Source organism: Calcarisporiella thermophila, assembly GCF_041956535.1.
Source record: "Calcarisporiella thermophila strain CBS 279.70 unplaced genomic scaffold VTP21scaffold_7, whole genome shotgun sequence".
In the NCBI taxonomy this organism is placed as follows: domain Eukaryota; kingdom Fungi; phylum Calcarisporiellomycota; class Calcarisporiellomycetes; order Calcarisporiellales; family Calcarisporiellaceae; genus Calcarisporiella; species Calcarisporiella thermophila.
In genome coordinates this window covers 1,203,159-1,223,053 of record NW_027192197.1, presented here as the reverse complement: position 1 = coordinate 1,223,053, position 19,895 = coordinate 1,203,159, and the positions used below count along the sequence as shown (strand labels likewise).

Sequence of the window (19,895 nt, the reverse complement as noted above, 5' to 3'; positions counted from 1 at the left end):
GACTCACCCCCATAAGGCCTAGGCGCCATTCTCACGCCATGAGGACCTTGGATGCCCTCCCCTCTTCCTCTCCCCTCCCGCTTAAACGTTGTTGCCCAGGTGATACTGAACCGGCCCCAAAAACATTCGAGGCCTCGCGGGAGGAGACTTGCGATCCAAAGCCGCGCGGAACCTGCCACCGCATTCCGTCCCCAGCTCGGTTTGGGATATGCGCGAGTCCGGCAGCCGTTTGTTCCATCTCCAATCGGGGTGCTTCCCGCATCTATATTAAGTTTGAAATCGGGCCACTTCAAACAAAGCGACACTATAAAACCTAACCACACAGATCGAAAGTCTTCTTGTTTGTTCTTGTACAGCCACCCAGACTCTCCTCTTACCAGACTTGCTCCCTCCCTCATCATGAAGGCCGCGAAATTCCTCTTTCTCTTTTCCCTCGTCTCAGCCATGTTGGGCACAACAATTGCACAGCGATTGCATGAGCAAATCCCCACGGTAGAAGAGCTCACCAAGGTCTACAACATGACCCCGCATCCCGAAGGCGGATTCTACGCCGAGTCCTACCGCGACAATAGAACCTTCTCACTCAGCAGCCTGACTTACCCGGATCCCTCCACGACCGCCGTGAATGATGCGGAGGGCAAGCCAAAGGTCCGCAATCTTGCCACCGCCATCGTAAGTATTCCCATTTCCTTCCCTCATGGGCGACATCGGCGCGCTCTTGTGAACTCTGCCCATGCCTAAATCCTCCTCTCACCCGTTTCCACGGTAGTATTTCCTCCTGGATGTCCCCAACTTCTCCGCATTCCACATTCTTACCGTGTCGGAGGAACTTTTGCACTACTATGTTGGCACCGTTCCGCTTGTTGTCCTAGAGCTGGACCCTAAGCAGCAGACTTTGACCAAAATCCGCCTCAGCAGTAACCCGAGCGTGGGCAGGATCCAGCATCTGATTCGTACCAATATCTACTTTGCCATGTATCCCGAGGGCGAGATCGCTAAGGAGGACTATGCCTTGATCGGAACCACCACGTCCCCTGCCTTCGACTTCAATGATTTTGCTCTCTTGAACCGCACCTTCCTCTTGAACACCTTCGCCAATGCATCCGACCCAGAGATCAAAGAGGTGATCCAAAAGTACACGCGCGAGTAGTCCTAGATGAAAAAAAAAATACCGGTCGGGCTGTATAGTTTATAAACACCCTTTATTTATTTGCTTGTTTATTTGTCTTTTTATTTATATATTAAAAGAAAAAGCATAGAGTTTGACACAGTTTATATTGTTTTTATGCTCTGGCATGTTCTATTTTTTTCGCGTCCTCTCTTCCCCCTCCCTTCACGTTCCTCATTGCTTTTCTCTAACAGAGCTTTAATGGACGACATTTTCTATTGGCTATCCTGAGAGACGACTCGATATTGCTGCTGACAAGCATTCCTATGAATATATCCAATATACAATCCCCTGGTTTGGCTAGCTCCCTTGTTTCTATCGGATCAGTACCTTGTCAACGATTGGTTCTCTGAAGCTTCTTCGTTTGCTTCCTTGGAAAAGCTGAAGTAGTGCACAATCTATCGAAGACGCTTGGGGACCCGCTTAGACACTTATCTTCAAGTGCCGTCTATACAACACTGACTCGATCATTTGCAGAGACATCACCCTTTTGGTTTTTGGGATATGAAAGCTTATCCTCAAGAGGCGTGCATTATGAGAGCAAGAAATTTGTGTTCCGAGGCACAAATTGGAATTAAACCTAATTCAAAGTTAAGTGATGATAAGGGGCGATACTAGCTTTCCATATCCAGAGAAAAGCTTATACGCATTAGAATTTGACAAGAAATAAAAGACAGCACGCTAAGCCAATATTTGTATTTATGGACAAACTTTAGCCCCCTCCCCAAAAAAAAGCTTCTGTCTTGTATACTAAGGCACCCTGTCCTTTCCCAACCTCAATTATTTTTCCAAGGAGAATTTCCCTCTATCCAACAGTAGATTACACTTGGATAACTGGAATACTGCTTAGCCAAAGTGGAGAGTAAAATAAAGGTACAAAGTATGTCCAGTAGTATCTTACTAACTTAACCCTTTTGTAGTATGCTTGACCATCTTAATACTTAATGTAATCCACCCGACAATGAGCTTATAGCAAATGGAATCTGGTAAGGGCGGAATGAACTGCTACTCGGATCTGCTGCTAGCGGAGATGGGGTGACAATGCTGAGGTCATCGGATAGACAGGATGAGAAAATTAGAATGGGGGAGGACTTGATATGCTTAGAATACAGGAGCGATATCCAATTTAAACTCATAATAGACTCAGTGAGCCATTGTGCTTTCTGGTCATGGTCAGAGTCAGGGTGCTTTGTCCCCTGCAATTCCAAGCCCCAGAAACTTCGGGCATAGTTACTAGAAAAGGGCAACATGCACGAGTTACCAATTTATTTCGAAGCCATAGCCATCACTCCAATGTTCATGCATGTATCAAACTTGGAGAATTTGAGGCCATCTCGACCATCCACCTTACCTCTGCTATCAAAGATGTGCAACAGATATAATTTTAGCTAAATAACCAAGCAAGGTACATATGCAATTACAGCATGTACGCAGCTTTTTTCAGCAGAGCGCGAAAATCACAAGAATACTCGTAGATTAGCGCGTCCAATATTTTCCAGCCGTTCGAGCGACCAATGCAAAACAATTGACCATCATTGATTAACGTGATATATGCTACATGGCTTAGCATGGCCATAAATTGCAACTAGAATCAATAGGATTAAAGATGCCCGAATATACATATAGTAGGCGATCATGAATAGCTCACAAGTATACTGCATAAGAAAGCAATATGGGTATAATAATCGTGTTTGATTTTTGATGTTTTGGTTGCTTCAAATCCAGTTTGCCTCCCCATTCTACTTATAATGAATAAAGAATGCTAAAATGAGCAATTTCAAGCTTGAGAGGTCGATATGAGTTATCGAATATGTATATTAGCTGTTCGTTCTATTTTGACGTCAAAGACAGCACTGGATAGAAATAATAAAATTTATGGCGACACGTCCTAGCTAATATTAGGGAGGTAACTGAAAATGCCACCAAAGCAATGTCAATGACAGGTAACCTCGACAGCTGAACCCAAAAACTACGCACTTTTCGATATTCATGACAGTGAATTGATGAAAGGAGTCGCACTCGGGGAAGTTTGGGCCGGAGCACTCTTTGATTCTTCGTTACGAATATTCTGGTTCAAGCTACCGGAGCCACTTTCTTTACTCGCTGCTTTGTCAATCTTATTCTAATGGTATTTGAGTTAGCAGCTTTTCACAACCACTCCATCAAAAGGATACTTCACCATTCCTATCTGCTGATCCCCTTCCACCATGTTATTGCCCCCTATTCTTACGTCACGTTTGCTCAGCTCATTTTCGTAACCATTCACACCACCATATAAGCCCTCAGTTGCATGCTCCGTTAATTGGTGTTGTGAAAAATCTTGCTGTGGAACAGCAGATACTGTAACAGCAGAGAGAAAAAGGATGAAGACCGTTACACTATAAATTACCATTTTGCAAGAAAAAAAAGGGTAGTGTATATTTTTATTCTTGTCTGCTACTTATCACTCTACAACCCATGGAGTTCATTTTTTAAAAGGCTAGGGGATTTAGTGTGGCAAATTCGCCTGATATTGGTTGGCCAACTTGTTATTGAAATTCAATTAAAGAAAAATCAAACGGCTCAATTCACAGATATACTCTTATTGAATAACTCTCAAATATAATATTACTTAAATAATAATGCAGGGTTGATATCAAATGGTTTTTGCTGGGGTTTTTTAAAAAAAATTCAGCTAGTTATAAATTTTATTCAAACAGCAGAATCAGAAATGGGCGTTTGGTGTAGTGGTATCACGTTCGCTTTGCAATATAGCAAAAATGCGAAAGGCCATGGGTTCAATCCCCATAGCGTCCAAAATTCGGAACAATTTTTTATTTTCAATACATTATTTCTCAGCTGTTCCTTTTTGATTTCCGTCTGAAAATAGATAGTAGCCATTGGATTGGATTGCAATATAATGGGTCAATGGGTACATTCATAGAGAGATTCGTAGAATTGAAAAACCTAACCTAAACATGTGACGCAATCAATCTTGGCAGGGAAACGATTGGTGTTCATTAAAGACTCGGTAAAATTTTGAGCCAAGAGAAATATGCCAACCCCAGATGTCAGAACAATATATAGCTCTCAAAAACACGAAAAGCTGCTCTTTGAAATCAATCCTCCTTCAATATACAATTTCAACAAGCAACTATGACTTTTCATGTAATCATTATCGGTGGTGGTCTGGGAGGCCTCTGCCTTGCCCAGGCTCTCAAAAAGGCGGGAGTGTCTTTTACGGTCTATGAGCGGGATCGTACCCGGACTGATCGCTTGCAAGGTTATCGCATTCACATTGGTCCCGAAGGCTCTGCAGCACTTCATGAGGCGCTTTCACCCGAACTATGGAATTCTCTAATTGCGACTTCGGGCAAAACGGGAGGCGGGATTTGCATTTACGATGAGGAGTTTAATCCAATGTTGGATCACAGATTGCAAGCTGAACCCGGGTATGAAGCCAAGATCGATGGACACAAATCGGTGAGCCGAATTACACTACGTCAAGTTCTCCTCTCAGGACTAGAAGATCATGTGAAATTTGGTAAGAGATTCGAGCGCTTCGAGCAAAAGGAAAACGGAACGGTGGTGGCCTACTTTGAAGATGGCACTTGGGCCTCGGGGAATCTTTTAGTTGGAGCCGATGGTGGCAATTCACGCGTGCGCCAACAACTACTGCCGCATGCACAACGTATCGATACGGGAGTACTAGGGGTTGCCGCAAAACTTCCCCTGACAGACGAAACAAGAGCATGGCTGCCCAAAGCAATGCTCCAGCGGGTTAGTATTGTGACATCCAAGCGGGGAGAAATGCTCTTTGTGGCCTCGCAACAATTCAACCAGGCTCCTACTCAGGCCGACGGTGAAATCGGCGGAAACGAGCGCGAGTATAAGGATCTTGGATTTTTATTCGACAACACAAAAGATTATATCTTCTGGGCCTTCACCTCTCGTCGAGAGAATTATTCGTTTCATAAACACGGTCACGACATCGAGGGACTCGGACACGAGCAATTGCGCGCCGAAGTCCTTGAGAAAATCAGGGATTGGAATCCAGATTTAGTTCGTCTAGTCAAGGAATCCGACATTACAACATTGTCGCCGCTCCCAATCCGCACATCCCTACCCGTTTCTACATGGAAGACGAGCAACGTGACCCTCTTGGGTGATGCCATTCATAGTATGACGCCATTCAAGGGTATAGGAGCGAACATGGCTTTGAAAGATTCCCAACTGTTGTCGCATGCCATCATCGCAGCTCATAAAGAGGAGAAAGATTTGATCCTTGCTGTTGCGGAGTATGAGAAAGAGATGGTGGGGTATGGATTCAAAGCGGTCGGTGAATCGTTACAAACCATGAAATTGCTACTCATCGAGAATTGGTGGTGGGCCTCAATACGAAATTTAGTGTTCCGGGTTTTCGGGAGTGTTCTTTACTTCACCAGCTATTTTGTTCGCGGGGGGTAAGAGAGTTCGCTTCGTGGCAAACCATCCATGGTGGAGTTCGTTTCTTCAACTTGTTTTACACCCCAATGACTAGTATATATATAGAAATAATTTCATTTCATCACTACCGCTAAATAAAGTGTTTGCGACCGCTGCGAATTTCCCGATTTTTCCAACCTTGTCGCCTTGTATTCCCCGGTTCCATTTCATTTGCCCTTTGAATTGTAAGCATTGCTGAATAATTATAAGAGCAATTCGTTCGAATTGGTAGTTGACGTGATCCAACTTAAAAATGAGATAAATATTTTGGCACCGATGAATTCACATATAAAGCGGCTCACAGCCTTCAAACTTGACTAGCATACTAGAACATTCTAACTGTAATAAAGTGAACAAAATGGTTAAGAACACCACCGTCACCCTCAAGCAATACTCATCCGGAAACATTGGCAGTGAGAACTTTGCCATAGAAAACTGGGAAATTGATATTGATAACCTTGAGCTCAAGGAAGGCGATTTCATTATCAAGGTGGGGTGCTTCAATCGAGATAGTTTATTCAAGTTCTTATGGCAAATGTAACGGATATTAATGGCTAATCGTATACCTTTCTTGGTTGTAGAATCTTCGACTGAGCTTAGACCCTTTTCTATCCATGCGAATGCTCCCAGCTTCCCATGGCTCCGGTCCGGCTCCCTTCAAGCTTGGTGAACCCCTTCAAGGCTATGGGGTGGCTGTCGTCATTAAATCGAAAAACCCATCTTTTCCCGAGGGAGAGATCACTTACGGATTTATCGGGTGGCAAGAATACAGTGTCATCAGAGAGGAGGACATTAAGCCTGCTCTACTTCGTGTCATACCGGGAGCAAAATCCTCCAACATTCCATTGAGCTATTATATCGGGATTTTGGGAATGCCTGGTATGACTGGATACATCGGTTTGCACCATGTCGGAAAGCCGAAAGCCGGTGAGACGATCTACATTTCCTCGGCCTTCGGGGCAGTCGGGCAAGTGGTTGGACAGATAGCCAAAATAAAGGGACTCCGGGTGGTCGGCTCGGCTGGCGAAGACGCAAAGGTCGAGTACCTCGTCAAGGAGCTCGGATTTGACGCCGCCTTCAACTACAAGAAGGTGGATCACGATGAAGCATTGTCTGAGTATTGTCCAAATGGGATCGATATCTGTAAGTTTGTCGGATCTAGTCATAAATGGGATCCTTGCATTCATGCACATCGCACAAGAAGCAGCTAACTCATATGCTCTTTGCTTTTGTTGTTGGGATAATAGATTTTGATAACGTTGGGGGAAAGATCCTTGAAAGTACGATTGGGCACATGAACCCTTTTGGCCGAATCGTCGCATGTGGAATGATCTCGCAATATAGCAGTAAAGAACCCTATGGCATCAAGAATCTCATCCAGATCATCGGGAAGCGCTTGACTTTCGCCGGATTCACAGCTAGGGATTTGGGGCCGCAGTATGCTTCTGATTTCGTAAAAGATGTTTCGCAATGGATAAAGGAAGGGAGAATGCGATATGCGGAGCAAGAGGTGAAGGGGGTCGAGAATGCTCCGCAGGCTCTTGTTGATTTGCTTCAAGGCAAAAGTTTCGGCAAAGCTTATGCCAATATTGCTGAATTGTAGATTTTGTCCTTCAATTGTACTTCTCGTATTTCATATTCAGCTGCAATGACTTAAATTCTTATTCTTATATTCCTATGTTCTTTAGTTTTAAGGAACTGATCTAAATAAACTAATATTCTCTTCTGTAGCATTGCCAACCACTCGACTTTTTTTTTGTTTTTGCTGACCAAAATTAATAATTAGAATAATCGATTATACAGGATGCTATTAGGAGTCAACAGGATCCAAGCTAGGCTGCCTGGCACGAATGGGCAAGAGAATTCATATTCCACCTTGGCAGCAGCCATTTCGAAAGTCAGCAGCCGCACTCGTCTCGAACGCCTTCGCTTTTAGCTTCCTTTCTGTTTCTAGTCAGCAATTCTCAGCATGGATAGAGGGTTTTCAATCTCCCATGGAATCTATTTTCGAAGTGGTATTTTCCAGCTAATGGAAAGAGTTCAATTCGGCGGGAATACGATGGCATCAATTAGAAATCATTATTAATTACTTTAATGATGTGCTTTTGGTAAGGTAGTGCTAACCTTCGGAATTAACTAATTCCTTTAGAATTCGGAAAAAAAAGTCAAATTCCCTTACCTCATTTAATAATAGCCGAGAATATATATATTCGTTTTCCTGGCCACCGAAAAAAATTCTTGAATTCAATATTCTAAGAACAGAAAAGAAAAGACAAAGAGTAGCTAACATGGTTAAAAATTCCGCCGTTGTGTTCAAAAAGATCCCCACCGATTTTCCGGTCATTGGTGAGCACCTGGTAGTCGAGACACGGGAATTCAACCTGGACCAAATTTCTCTCGGAGAAGGTGATTTTGCCATCAAGGTGACTATTGAAGCATAATAGATTTAGTCTTTTTTCAATTGTCTACAACTAACGATCCACCGGTAAAAGGCCCTTCGTCTCAGCTTGGACCCGTATATGCGTGGACGCATGCGTTCCGCTGAGATTAAATCGTACACGCCCGCCTTCCAACTCGGGGCGCCCATTCTGGCCTATGGAGTGTCGGTGGTCATTAAATCTAAGAACTCATCATTCCCTGAAGGGGAAATCGTGTACGGTTTAACTAGCTTTGAAGAATACAGTGTGGTCAGGGAGGCCTACATTAAACCTCTGGGCTTCCGTGTCATTAAGGATGCAAAAACCTCAGGATTCCCATTGAGCTACTACGTTGGGGTCTTGGGAATGCCGGGCATGACTGCGTACGCTGGGTTATTCCATATCGGAAACCCCAAAGCTGGCGAGACGATCTATATTACTGCGGCCGCTGGCGCTGTTGGTCAGCTGGTCGGGCAAATTGCCAAGTCAAAGGGGCTTCGTGTGGTCGGCTCTGCTGGCGAGGATGCTAAAGTGGAGTATCTCACCAAAGATCTCGGGTTCGATGCCGCTTTCAACTATAAGAAGGTGAACCATGATGAGGCATTGTCGAAATATTGCCCTAATGGTATTGATATCTGTAAGTACATTACTCTTAACTGCTCAGCGATGACTGGTTACGGCGAGGCAGTCGCAGAGGAGCAACTACCGTTCTTGAGTGTTGACACTAATTCCTTTTGTCGTCTGTGTTATTTTGTACCCTAGATTTCGAGAACGTGGGTGGTGAGATTCTCGAAAACACCATCAATCACATGAATGATTTTGGTCGCATCATTGCCTGTGGAATGATCTCCCAATACAACACTCAAAACCCCTATGGTGTTAAGAATTTGTTGCAGATTGTCGCCAAGCGTTTACGCTTTGAGGGCTTCATTGTTTCGGATCTAGCTTCACAGTATGCCGACGCTTTCTTTAGAGATGTTTCACAATGGCTGCGTGAGGGGAAGATGCGCTATCGTGAACATGAAGTCAAAGGCATTGAAAACGCTCCTCAAGGGCTTATTGATTTATTCCAGGGTAAAAACTTCGGCAAGGCCTATGTACACATTGCTAATTTGTAGTTAATGCATTCGTAAATTTATTTTTTGTGAGGATTGTATAAGCCCTGAAAATAAAAAAGGGTTAAAATAAAATTGAATTGTATTTTCTCGTTTTACTATGGAATCTTCAGTGGCACTCTTTTCCTTCATTGATTTGAATCGATAAAAATGTGCAAACACGATTAAAGGGAAACATAAAAAAAATATTCACAATTTTCCATAAATGCTAGTTACGGCTCCTCTACATCAGCTTCCACCCCATCGTCTTCTGTCGGCCCTTGCTGGCGTTGACGTGCCATGTACTCATCACGGGCTTGCTCCCATTCGCGATATTCCTCACTTCCTTCTTCAATAACACCAGAAATCGATAGGAACCCGAATTTTCCACATATCTCTAGCAGCCTTTCCGCGTCCTCGCCCTTCATCTTCCCGAATACTTCGTTGACAGCCTCTAGTGTGCCTTTGTGCAATGCCTCTTGGAAATCAAGCGGGAGATCTCGGAATGCCTCAAGGCGCGCACGTTCTTCCTCCGTCATATTTGGATGCTCCTCTGGTATCGATATACTCAGGGGGGCATCTGGCTCCATAGGCGCAAGCTGGATGGACTCTACCTCTTTCTCTCGTTCAACGCGGAGAACCTTGCAACGCTCACTAATGCGCTTGTAGGTATCGGAAACGTCATTCATAAAGAGTTTGTGTGCCTTACCATCTTGCTGGTTCATTCTGATTTCCGCCAAAATTGAGGGATTGAGAAATAAAAAATTACTAGATGTTTAAACATGAAAGCTCTCGTAACACACTGGTAAATTTACCGTGCAAAGTAAAGTCGAATTCCGTCCTTGCCGAGGGAAGCGCAGTATTGCAGAATAAGGGCTTGAAACACGCAATTCTTCGCATACTTGGTATTGCCATTTAACTCGGCGTTAAACCCTTCGGCAAGAATGGCGTCTGAAGTTTCCTGGTTAACCAGGTACGGATGTTGCGAAATGAAACGGAAGCTTTCGTCAAACCCATTCAAGCTCGCAAATTTCTTGGCCGTATCAGAGAGGAAAATCTCGTCATCGTCCTCTTCAGCAGTCGACTTGGCAGGTTTGGAGGAGGAAGAGGAGGATTCGGTGGACTAGATAGCATACAGTTGTTATAAATATTAGTTCGCCGGCTTGTTCAGGTTAGTGCTGCTTTCATCTGGGCATTACTTTCGATACCGATTCGGGATTAAGCACCTCGATTTTCTTCTCTGTACTTGTTGCCTTTTCAAATGGTTTTGGCGGCTCTTTCGGCGTGGTGGCCTTGTTCACGACCTTGAACAGTAATAGATCGATAAGTAGGTATGTCAATTAAAGGATTAAAAGCCCTATCTATAGTTACAGTTTTATTGAATCCTTCTTTGAAAATGTTTTCGCTCGTAATTTTAGAGTTGATTTCGCGATCTAGCTTCTCCATTTCTTTGGACGCCTCCTCGAGTTGCTGTCGCATCGCATCTTGTTTTTTGGCAATATTGGCAAGAATGCGCTCTCCGGTATTTTCAGCGCTCTCCTTTGCGAGCTGTTCCCGTAGCTGCTTCGCAAGCTCCTCCAGTGCCTCTTTGGCCCGCTTTGCGTCGGGAGAATCAGCTTGCGAATCGCTCCCCATTTTATTTTGTAATCCTGATAATTCCGAAAGCACTGCATCGCATCCTCCTTTGCTAAGGCTGGACTTTAACGTGTCAAGATGAGCGATGATATTTCGTGTGTGTTGCACTTTTTGCCGCAATGCCTCGAGCCTTTGCCGCTTTTCTTCGCGTTCCTGGTGGATCGCTTGCTGTTTCCAGCGGATAAATGAGGCTTTATCGACATTGGGGTGGCATTCAATATCACTATCGTCGCTTAGTTCGAGCTTATCCCATTTACTGTAATCGAGGGGCATGTTTGTTCGAGGTTGTTGCAATGGGAAAATTTTAGTGTTCATTCTTTGGTTTTCTATCGGAGGTATGGGATACTTATGCGATAGGAACCTGGGATATTTGCAGCATTGATGAAGAGCATGACGCCACAGGTATACGTTACCAACCATAATTTTGAAAATCTACCCGTCTAAAAATTTTCTTGTTATGGATCCGCGTTAAAAAACGCGTAAAAAAGAACCGGCGCGAAAATTATTTTCTCTTCTCTTTCCTCTGTAATTTTTTTTTCTTTCCACTAGCTCCCTAGACCATATTCCCCAATAAATCATACTATATACTCATTCCAAAACACTCAACTTATTCTTGTCTGTACAATCGAATTCTTATACAACCCAACTTGTGTTTATTAGGCGATAATTAAGTTTATTGCTTCCATTCATATATAGCCCACCACTTATTTTCATTTTAGTCATAGTCATTAGTTTAGTCTATTCCCCATTTTTAAAAGATGGCAACGCCAACCACCATTCGCACACTTCCTTGCCAAAACAGCACGCCTGTTTCATTTTCTCTCTCGCCCATTTCGGGTAATAAGTCCTCCTACAGCCCCCTCAGCCCCAAGCAAACAGCTCCTCTTCTCAAGCTGCTCCGATCGGCAAAAAAGAGAAGGAGTCCGTTAAACAAGGGCATCAATAAAAAATCTTCTGCGCAACTGGGTGGTCCCCCTCCCCAGTTCGATGTCGTCGGAAAGGACTGGCTTGGCTTAGGCAATTCCCCCAAGAAAGGGAAAAAAATAAAAGCTCACGTAAGCCATACTCCCAATATTGGATCCTTCCTATTGATGGACGTCTATTTTTCTCGGTGCACTCTTATCTAATCTATTGAATACTTGTATTTTTTTTCTTCTTTCAAGTATGACCGTTATATACCCAACCGCACCGCGATGGATATGCCCTCCTCACAGCTTAACATTGGTCGCCGGGAAGCGAAACCGGATTATCTTGACAGCGCAACGATTGCATACCAGGAGCAGGTAGCAAAAGCGTGCGGAATTGCTCTCGATAAGCGTATCCTCGCCTTTAATGCCGAGCCTCCCTCTAACGACAAAGAGGACCTGAGGACCATGTACAATCGCCCGCTGAAGAAAGATGCGACGGGTGCCCAGTTTCGACGTCGTATCCTAACTGCGCCAGAACGCGTTCTCGATGCCCCTGGCCTCGTGGATGATTACTATCTTAATCTGCTCGATTGGTCATGCCTGAATGTGTTGGCGGTAGGGCTCGATCGCAGTGTCTACCTGTGGAACGCGGATTCGGGGGATGTAAACTGTCTGTGCACGGTCGCCGAGGAAGATCAGATCGCTTCTTTGACATGGTCGCCCGACGGCAACTTCTTGTCCATAGGTACCTTCGAGGGAGATGTCCAGATATGGGACGCAGAGTCCGCTGCAAAAATTCGCACCATGACTGGCCACCAAGCCCGCGTAGGAGTGCTCTCGTGGGACAAGAGCTTGCTCTCGTCAGGCTGTCGAGATGGTAGCATTTGGCACCATGACGTTCGCGTTGCCCAACACAAAGTCGCCGAACTGCTCGCACACACATCAGAGGTATGTGGTCTCAAGTGGAGATCGGACGGCCAGCAGCTCGCGAGTGGAGGCAACGACAATCTTGTCAATATTTGGGATGCGCGCTCTTCGGTCCCTCGTTTCACTAAGGCAAATCACACGGCTGCCGTTAAGGCGGTTGCATGGTGTCCGTGGCAAACCAATCTCCTGGCCACGGGGGGCGGCTCGTACGATCGCCATATCCACTTCTGGAACACCACGACGGCCGCGCGTGTGAACTCTGTCGACACCGGCTCTCAAGTGACGTCGATCATCTGGTCGCAAGAGTACAAGGAGCTCCTGACTTCCCACGGATTCCCCGACCATCACCTGGCCGTCTGGAGCTACCCATCTCTCAACAAGGTGATCGATATCCCTGCGCACGAGACGCGAGTATTGCATACCGCGATCAGCCCCGATGGACAAACCGTGGCAACGGGGGCGAGCGACGAGAATCTCAAGTTCTGGAAAATCTTCGAGTCGAAGCCGCAGGCCAAGTCTGTCAAGCCGAAAGAGAGCGCCGAGAGTGGTTCTACCTCGATGAGAATGTCGATTCGATAAGGCACGCATTATTTATTTCCTTGTTTCTGCGCGTTTTATTTTTTTTTTTTTGTAATAGTTCTACGTTTTGAATGTTCTTGGTCTTAGTTTCTCTCCCATAATTTATGCTTGTCCTTTCTATTTCTACCCCTTTTTATTTTTATTTTTACGTTCCCAAAATAATCGAGAAGAAATTAGCGCAAAGGTATTATGAATAAAGACACTTTCTAGTTTCTTTCCACTGTTTGTTCAAGTGGGAATGGAAAATCTTCCTACGGGATGTGAAAATGAATTCGGGCCAGGATTCCTAAGCCACACTATCTTTCGATCGCGTCCATGTGAAATGGGTCAAGCTCGAAACATCCGATGTTGCTTCTTTGCTCTCCCCTCCCAGCTACTATCTCTCGATGATGGTGCGATTTTTTTTTTGGCCTATGAGTCAGTGATGGAGACAGTAGGGGGCAACTTCCCGTTATGGAATATCTGAGAATCACCTAAACTTTCTCTGCCTCGAGGGTATGAGCTCCGTTTCGTCATTCACGCCTTTCAAATCGGGGAAAAAAATGAGCCCTGGACTGAGTTTGCCACAGCGACCGAAGTATTCGGAACATAAAGCATTAAAAAATCCCACACTATATATCCCCCTTTCCCACAGCATTCCTCTCGTTTTGCATTCTTTCTTCTCACTCTTCAACCTCAGCTATTTATCAGCACCGCCATGCCTTCTCCGCAGCAAGAGACGACCAAGAACCGGAGCCTGTTCAACATAGCAGGCGACATTCTACGAGCCACTGGCATTGCCGGACTGATCTGGAAATTCATGACCTATTTAATGACCCACCAGCGGTCGCTTCTGGTCATGTTCGTGGTGTTGCCGTTGTCGCTGGCCTTTGACTTCTATAATGCTGCTTTGAATTGGTGGGTATCATTAGACTGCCGTCTCCCTGCTCATTTCTCATGCATGACAAATCACCTCTCCTTTGTAATGCATTATTAGGTACAACATTCACGTCAAGTCTTCGCCCAAAGACCACCAGAAACGCGTCAGCCGCATCCAGAATCGTGTTCAGGAGTGGATTAATGCTGGCAAACCCACGCCCATGTGCACAGCGCGACCGGGATGGTTGACCGCCTCTCCTCGACACGCGAGCTATAAAAACCAAATGTGGACGGTCAACTTGAATCTGACCGACATTCTGGAACTAGATTTGGCCAACAACACGGTCAAGGTAGAGCCCATGGTCACTGTTAAAATGCTATTAGATTATTTGCTTCCACGCGGAGTGACCCTCCCTGTGGTTCCTGAAATGGACGAGCTGACCATTGGTAATGATTCCGTTGGAAGTGCATGGCCTCGGTATATGAATTCAAACTGAATTTCATTGCACTTCCATTCCAATTTGACTTAGGTGGACTTGTGAGTGGTTACGGTATAGAGACTACTAGCCATGTGCACGGACTGTTGTCGGATATCGCCATTGCTTACGAGATTGTTTTGCCGGATGCAAGTGTTCGGCGGGTCACTCGAGGCGATAAACTGTTCCATCAGATAAATGTAAGGAGAAGTTATTAAGTCTTCTTCTCATTGACGTGTCCCGCCTCACCCTCCTCTATTCTAGTGGTCTTTCGGAACTTTAGGTTTTTTGACCGCCATCGAGCTCCCCGTTATTAAGGCGTCACGCTTTGTTCGTCATGAGTATATCCCCATCTACTCCAAGCAGGACATTGTCCAGACCTGGACCAAGTATCAGACAGCCAGCTCTCCACCCGATTTCCTCGAGGGGATCCAATTCTCCGAAAATGAGGCGGTAATTTGTGTTGGACATTATGAAAATGAGGTGAAGCCCGGAGATGTCATCAACGATGTCACACGCTGGTGGACACCTTATTTCTTCAAGCAATGTGAACGGTATTTGCGGCGTCATCGCCGTGGAATGGAACTTATCCCACTGAAGGCCGTAAGTTGAAGTGGTGTTTGGCTTGCTCCCCCCCTCTTTCTCCTAAGAGTCCAACCTGATTCTGTTTGTTCGATAGTACTATCGCCGACACAATCGTAGTGTGTTTTGGGTGCTTCAGGACCAAATTCCCATCAGCAACAATCCTCTCTTCCGCTTATTGTTTGGATGGGCCCTGCCACCAAGGGTCCATATTTTTATTAATCATTGAGGGTGAAGGGGCATAAGGCTAATCCCACTCTTTATTAGGTTCCATTCTTGAAATTGATCGAGTCGGATGAGATGACCAAATTCTATGAGACCAACTATGTCATCCAGGATCTACTGGTTCCTGTGGAAGCCTTGGAAGGTAAAAGAAATGCATTATGTGCCTCTTCACAGATATGCCTTCTCCTGGCATATTCAGCGCTCCGTTTGACTCACTCTTTTTTGTTGTTACTTTAATAAAGAAACCATCACCGAGTGCGAGCGCAAGGTGGCCGTGTATCCCGTGTGGATCTGTGGTTTCAAACTATTTAACTATGGTGATGTGCAAGGGAAAATGCGCAAACCTAAAGGAACGAAGCCCGGAGAATGGGGACATTATCGTATGTATCAGACACATTTATTATTCATGTCACGTAATCCCTTTAACCTAGCGCCACTGTCTTTCTAGTTGATTTTGCTATCATTGGTCCCCCCCATGCACCCAACTATTCCGTCGAGGTTATCCCACAGCTCGAAGAGTTCCTCCGACGCGTGGGAGGCTACCAAGGCTCCTACTCCTACACCTACCAGACTCGTGAAGAGTATCGCCAGATGTTTGACCACACCATTTACGACCAATTGCGCAGCGAACTCGGGGGCGACAAAGCATTCCCCGAGAGCTTCGATAAAGTTGCGCGGAATAATCAGTACACCCCCACCACGGAAAGGCAAGAGCCACGGCGCGAGGTTCTGCCCAAAGATGTCGGAACGAAACAGCAGCAGCTAGCCAGAGAGGCGGTGCATGCCAAGGAGGAGTAAATTCTTCCCACCTGGCAATATCTTGGCATTATCTTTGTCTAGATATGTTTATTACGTGCATACTTCATATAAGTGCGTGTGTTTGTATGTTTGTGTGTGTGTGTATGTGTGTACATGCTCTCTCAGTATTCATTTTTTAATCTTTTCTTTACTCAAAAAAAAATTGTCCCAAACTCTCTCCTTATCCATTAGTATTCAGAGACGAGGTGGAATTTGAACAAGGCTGAGATGTATGCTAGCAGAAGAACGGATTTCACTTTATTTTGCTCAAGAATCAGGGCGAAAATTGCAAATATGTGTGGAAAAAAGGGACTGTAACCCTATAATGCTACTTCAGATTCACTATGGCCAACTGCGTCCCGTGCAGCCTCCCTCTCATCCTCGGCCTCACTCTGCGCCTGCCCTTCCTCCAACTCAATCAACAGCTGTTTGCACTCTTGCAGTAGCTCTTCTGTCTCCCTAAGCTCCTGCTCCACGACCTCCTTCTCCCGCCGTGCTTCCTCCAACTCCTCTATCGGAACTCGTGTTTCATAAAGAAGCATAATTTTCTCCTCCTGCCGCATAAGTGCCTCATCTTTCTCCTGCACCAGGGTTTCCAGTTCTTGAATCCGCTGCCCATTTTCCCTCGCATCCTCACTTTTCTCCCTGGCCATTGTTCTGCTTTCTCCATCCTGCTGATCGCCAAGATTCTCGTACTTTCTCAATCGTGATTGTAAAGATTCAATCATCCTGTGCTGCTCGCGTAATTGCTCTGTGAGTTCGCGTATACGTATGGAATGTTTTTGGCATGTATCACAGACGTCATCGCGAGTATGTTTTGAAGAAGGAGAGAGGAGGAGGGATTGATCAGATCGACGAGTAGCACGAGGTGTGCCGGAGCGAGCGCGTTTGGGCGTTGGCTAATCAGCATATATGCTTAAAATTTACTAAATTAACACGAGTGGACCAAACGGATTACCTTGCCCGCGGGCTGTAATATCTGCCGATTTGTGATGGTTGCAAGGGGAACGTGCTAAACAGGAAAGAGGCAATAAATCAGATCGATGTAGTCTTCAGCATCCAATTCAACCCGGCCGATCTCTTACTTTGTCGGCTAAACCATGTTCAGGAGGCGACTTTGCTCGGAGAGGAGGTTTGACTGGCGGGTCCTGTTGTCCATATGCGCGCTTCTGGCCCCGACTCTCGATCAATGGTATATTTTCCATAGTCTGAAATAGGTCGCGTAATATAAGTGGAATTAGGGTAAAATAGGGAAATTGGCGCAGAGTCGCAACGGAGTGAAGATGCAATCCCATTTTCTGTGACGCAAACAGACTCAGTGACGCATCCATGAAGTCACTTAGCAAGCCACATGGTGGGCATTCGATGTGCAGCTGCGCCTCAGGGTACACATTCTAGTGTCAATCGTGGGCACGAGGGAGGGCCGAGGTCGCGAACAACCCCGTTTTGTTGGTGCTAAAAATACCCTCCGTTGTTGAACCTTGTGACATTGCGCTCTTTGAAAGTTGATGGGCAAATCCTCGTGGCAGCTAGGATTAATTGGGACAAGTCGCTTTCCCCAGCATAATCCCGGAGAGGCGGGAGAAACAATCCGTACTGCAGCTGGATGTTAACATTCCTATTGGAGTTCTCACGCCGAAGGGTCGAAAATTTTGCAAATATAAGCGGGACCGTTTTCCACTTTCCCCTTCCTTCTTGCCTTCTTTTGTTTGTGTTTTCCCTCCTGCTCTCCTTTCCCCCCTCGCCCTAGAACTTATTTAGCGTAGAACCACACGCCGGCCATCAACAAAGATGACCATAGAAAGACAAGAAGCTTACTACATAGGAGTCGATGTCGGCACAGGGTAAGCTTCCTACTCCCTCCCTTTCCCCCGCTGAATTAGGGCGCTAACCCCTCCTCTTGAACCCTTCATCCAGCTCTGTGCGTGCTGCCGTCGTGGACTCTGCAGGCAACATCGTTGGCCTTGCATCCAGCCCCACCACCACCTTTCACCCACGAGCCGACTATTACGAGCAATCCACCGCCGAGATATGGGATAAGTTGTGCACTACTGTGCGCGAGGCGATAGCTCAGACCCCCGGGGTAACGAGCGAGCAAATTAAGGGCATAGGCTTCGATGCAACATGCTCACTAGCGGTTGTGGATGCGGAAGGGAATGGAGTGTCGGTCGATCCTGAATCGGAGTTCAACGACCACAATCGCAACATCATCTTGTGGGCCGATCACCGGGCAGAGGATCAGGCCCGGCGAATCACCGCAACAGGCCACCCCGTACTGCAATACGTCGGCGGCAAAATAAGTCTTGAGATGGAGGTGCCAAAGATCCTCTGGCTCAAGGAGAACATGCCTGCCGAGAAATGGGAGAACATCTCCCATTTCTTCGATCTTCCGGACTTTCTGACCTTCCGAGCGACTGGCTCGCTCGCACGCTCGCAGTGCTCACTCGTGTGCAAGTGCTCTTATGTGCCCCGTGAGGTTGAGTGGTCCACCGGCTGGAACGACGACTTCTTCGAACAGATTGGGCTTGGTGAGTTGGCCGGCGAAGGCTTTCAGAAGCTGGGCGGGCGCCATGGGAAAATCCACTACGCTGGAGAAGCCATTGGCGGACTCTCCAAGGAGGCCGCCGAGCAAATGGGCCTCCTGCCGGGGCTGCCCGTCGGCTCTGCCGTTATCGACGCCTACGCCGGGGCGATTGCAACGATGGGGGCCGACGTTCCGCAGCAGGACCCCAGCCCCTCGCCCAACGGCGAGCTCCTTGAGACCCCGCCGCAGAATCGCCTGGCCATCATCTGCGGAACCTCTAGCTGCCACATCGCCCTCTCGCGCGAGCCTATTTTTGTCGACGGAGTGTGGGGCCCCTACCTCTCCGTCATGATCCCTGGGATGTGGATGGCGGAGCCTGGGCAGTCCTCCGTTGGGCAGCTCATCGACTACATCGTGTTCAACCACCCAAGCACCCATGTTGCCAAGGAGAAAGCGGCCGACAGAGGCGTCTCGATCTACCAGTTCCTCAACGACTATCTGCACGAGCTCATCAAGGTCCGCAAGCTCAAGCACATGGAGGAGCTCACGCGGCACTACCACGTGTACCCAGACTTCCACGGCAACCGCTCCCCGGTGGCAGACCCCAACCTGCGCGGGGCCATTGTGGGTCTCTCCCTCGACAACTCGCTCGACAACCTTGCCCTGCAGTACTACGCGACGCTGCAGGCGGTGGCCTGCCAGACACGGCACATCATCGAGGCGCTAAACTCGGCGGGCCACACCATCGACACCTTGTTCCTGTCGGGCGGCCTGTGCAAGAACCCCGTGTTTGTGGCCTTGCATGCCAACATCACGCGATGCCGCACCGTGCTGCCCAAGTACGTGGAGGGGGCCGTGGTCCTTGGGGCTGCCATCCTTGGGGCGCGCGCCGCCGAGTCCTCCACCCGCTCGCAATCGACCCCGCCCGGCTCGGCCGAGACCCACATGACCCGCTCCGAGAAGCAGAGCCTCGGCCAAGACGATGGGGCCATGGAGATTTGGAATGTGATGAAGCGCATGGGCACGGCGGGGGGCGTCATCCTCCCCACCGAGGACAAGGAGAAGATCCGGCTGAACGAGGGCAAATACAGGGTTTTCAAGGCAATGCTCGAGGACCAGTACAAATACCGCAAGATCATGGACTCGGAAGAATTCTAACCAAAGGGGATCGGGTGTTCCCCCCCCCCCCCCCTTGTATATTGTTTTTGTGTGAAAACCGTCTCTCCCCACCCCTCCTGTT

General features: G+C 46.9%; 9 protein-coding genes and 1 non-coding gene across 10 annotated transcripts; 7 read left to right on the top strand and 3 right to left on the bottom strand.

The window, feature by feature from the left end:
* Positions 1-51: 51 nt before the first annotated feature.
* VTP21DRAFT_10797 (uncharacterized protein) lies at positions 52-1,150 on the top strand (the record flags this gene model as incomplete). Its single annotated transcript, XM_069390172.1, has 2 exons — positions 52-672; positions 770-1,150. 2 exons carry the CDS (start codon positions 52-54, stop codon positions 1,148-1,150), a joined length of 1,002 nt encoding a protein of 333 aa, XP_069253420.1.
* A 2,005-nt stretch (positions 1,151-3,155) lies between these two features.
* VTP21DRAFT_10796 (uncharacterized protein) lies at positions 3,156-3,560 on the bottom strand (the record flags this gene model as incomplete). Its single annotated transcript, XM_069390171.1, has 2 exons — positions 3,156-3,290; positions 3,348-3,560. 2 exons carry the CDS (start codon positions 3,558-3,560, stop codon positions 3,156-3,158), a joined length of 348 nt encoding a protein of 115 aa, XP_069253419.1.
* A 320-nt stretch (positions 3,561-3,880) lies between these two features.
* Positions 3,881-3,964, top strand: VTP21DRAFT_t70. The gene has a single exon. It is a non-coding gene; the product is annotated as a tRNA-Ala (tRNA).
* Positions 3,965-4,303: 339 nt separating this feature from the next.
* On the top strand, positions 4,304-7,235 carry VTP21DRAFT_10795 (uncharacterized protein; the record flags this gene model as incomplete). The annotated part of the gene is made up of 4 exons (XM_069390170.1): positions 4,304-5,610; positions 5,954-6,122; positions 6,214-6,775; positions 6,880-7,235. The coding sequence occupies 4 exons, from the start codon at positions 4,304-4,306 to the stop codon at positions 7,233-7,235; spliced, it is 2,394 nt and encodes a 797-aa protein (XP_069253418.1).
* A 685-nt stretch (positions 7,236-7,920) lies between these two features.
* On the top strand, positions 7,921-9,167 carry VTP21DRAFT_10794 (uncharacterized protein; the record flags this gene model as incomplete). The annotated part of the gene is made up of 3 exons (XM_069390169.1): positions 7,921-8,055; positions 8,125-8,686; positions 8,812-9,167. The coding sequence occupies 3 exons, from the start codon at positions 7,921-7,923 to the stop codon at positions 9,165-9,167; spliced, it is 1,053 nt and encodes a 350-aa protein (XP_069253417.1).
* A 209-nt stretch (positions 9,168-9,376) lies between these two features.
* On the bottom strand, positions 9,377-11,051 carry VTP21DRAFT_10793 (uncharacterized protein; the record flags this gene model as incomplete). The annotated part of the gene is made up of 4 exons (XM_069390168.1): positions 9,377-9,869; positions 9,959-10,266; positions 10,343-10,447; positions 10,515-11,051. The coding sequence occupies 4 exons, from the start codon at positions 11,049-11,051 to the stop codon at positions 9,377-9,379; spliced, it is 1,443 nt and encodes a 480-aa protein (XP_069253416.1).
* A 485-nt stretch (positions 11,052-11,536) lies between these two features.
* VTP21DRAFT_10792 (uncharacterized protein) lies at positions 11,537-13,192 on the top strand (the record flags this gene model as incomplete). Its single annotated transcript, XM_069390167.1, has 2 exons — positions 11,537-11,833; positions 11,942-13,192. 2 exons carry the CDS (start codon positions 11,537-11,539, stop codon positions 13,190-13,192), a joined length of 1,548 nt encoding a protein of 515 aa, XP_069253415.1.
* Positions 13,193-13,889: 697 nt separating this feature from the next.
* Positions 13,890-16,131, top strand: VTP21DRAFT_10791 (uncharacterized protein; the record flags this gene model as incomplete). The annotated part of the gene is made up of 8 exons (XM_069390166.1): positions 13,890-14,089; positions 14,169-14,497; positions 14,581-14,726; positions 14,791-15,129; positions 15,206-15,313; positions 15,376-15,475; positions 15,576-15,713; positions 15,782-16,131. 8 exons carry the CDS (start codon positions 13,890-13,892, stop codon positions 16,129-16,131), a joined length of 1,710 nt encoding a protein of 569 aa, XP_069253414.1.
* Positions 16,132-16,451: 320 nt separating this feature from the next.
* Positions 16,452-17,426, bottom strand: VTP21DRAFT_10790 (uncharacterized protein; the record flags this gene model as incomplete). The annotated part of the gene is made up of 3 exons (XM_069390165.1): positions 16,452-17,030; positions 17,090-17,143; positions 17,217-17,426. 3 exons carry the CDS (start codon positions 17,424-17,426, stop codon positions 16,452-16,454), a joined length of 843 nt encoding a protein of 280 aa, XP_069253413.1.
* Positions 17,427-17,922: 496 nt separating this feature from the next.
* VTP21DRAFT_10789 (uncharacterized protein) lies at positions 17,923-19,813 on the top strand (the record flags this gene model as incomplete). Its single annotated transcript, XM_069390163.1, has 2 exons — positions 17,923-17,975; positions 18,049-19,813. 2 exons carry the CDS (start codon positions 17,923-17,925, stop codon positions 19,811-19,813), a joined length of 1,818 nt encoding a protein of 605 aa, XP_069253412.1.
* Between the last annotated feature and the right edge of the window lie 82 nt (positions 19,814-19,895).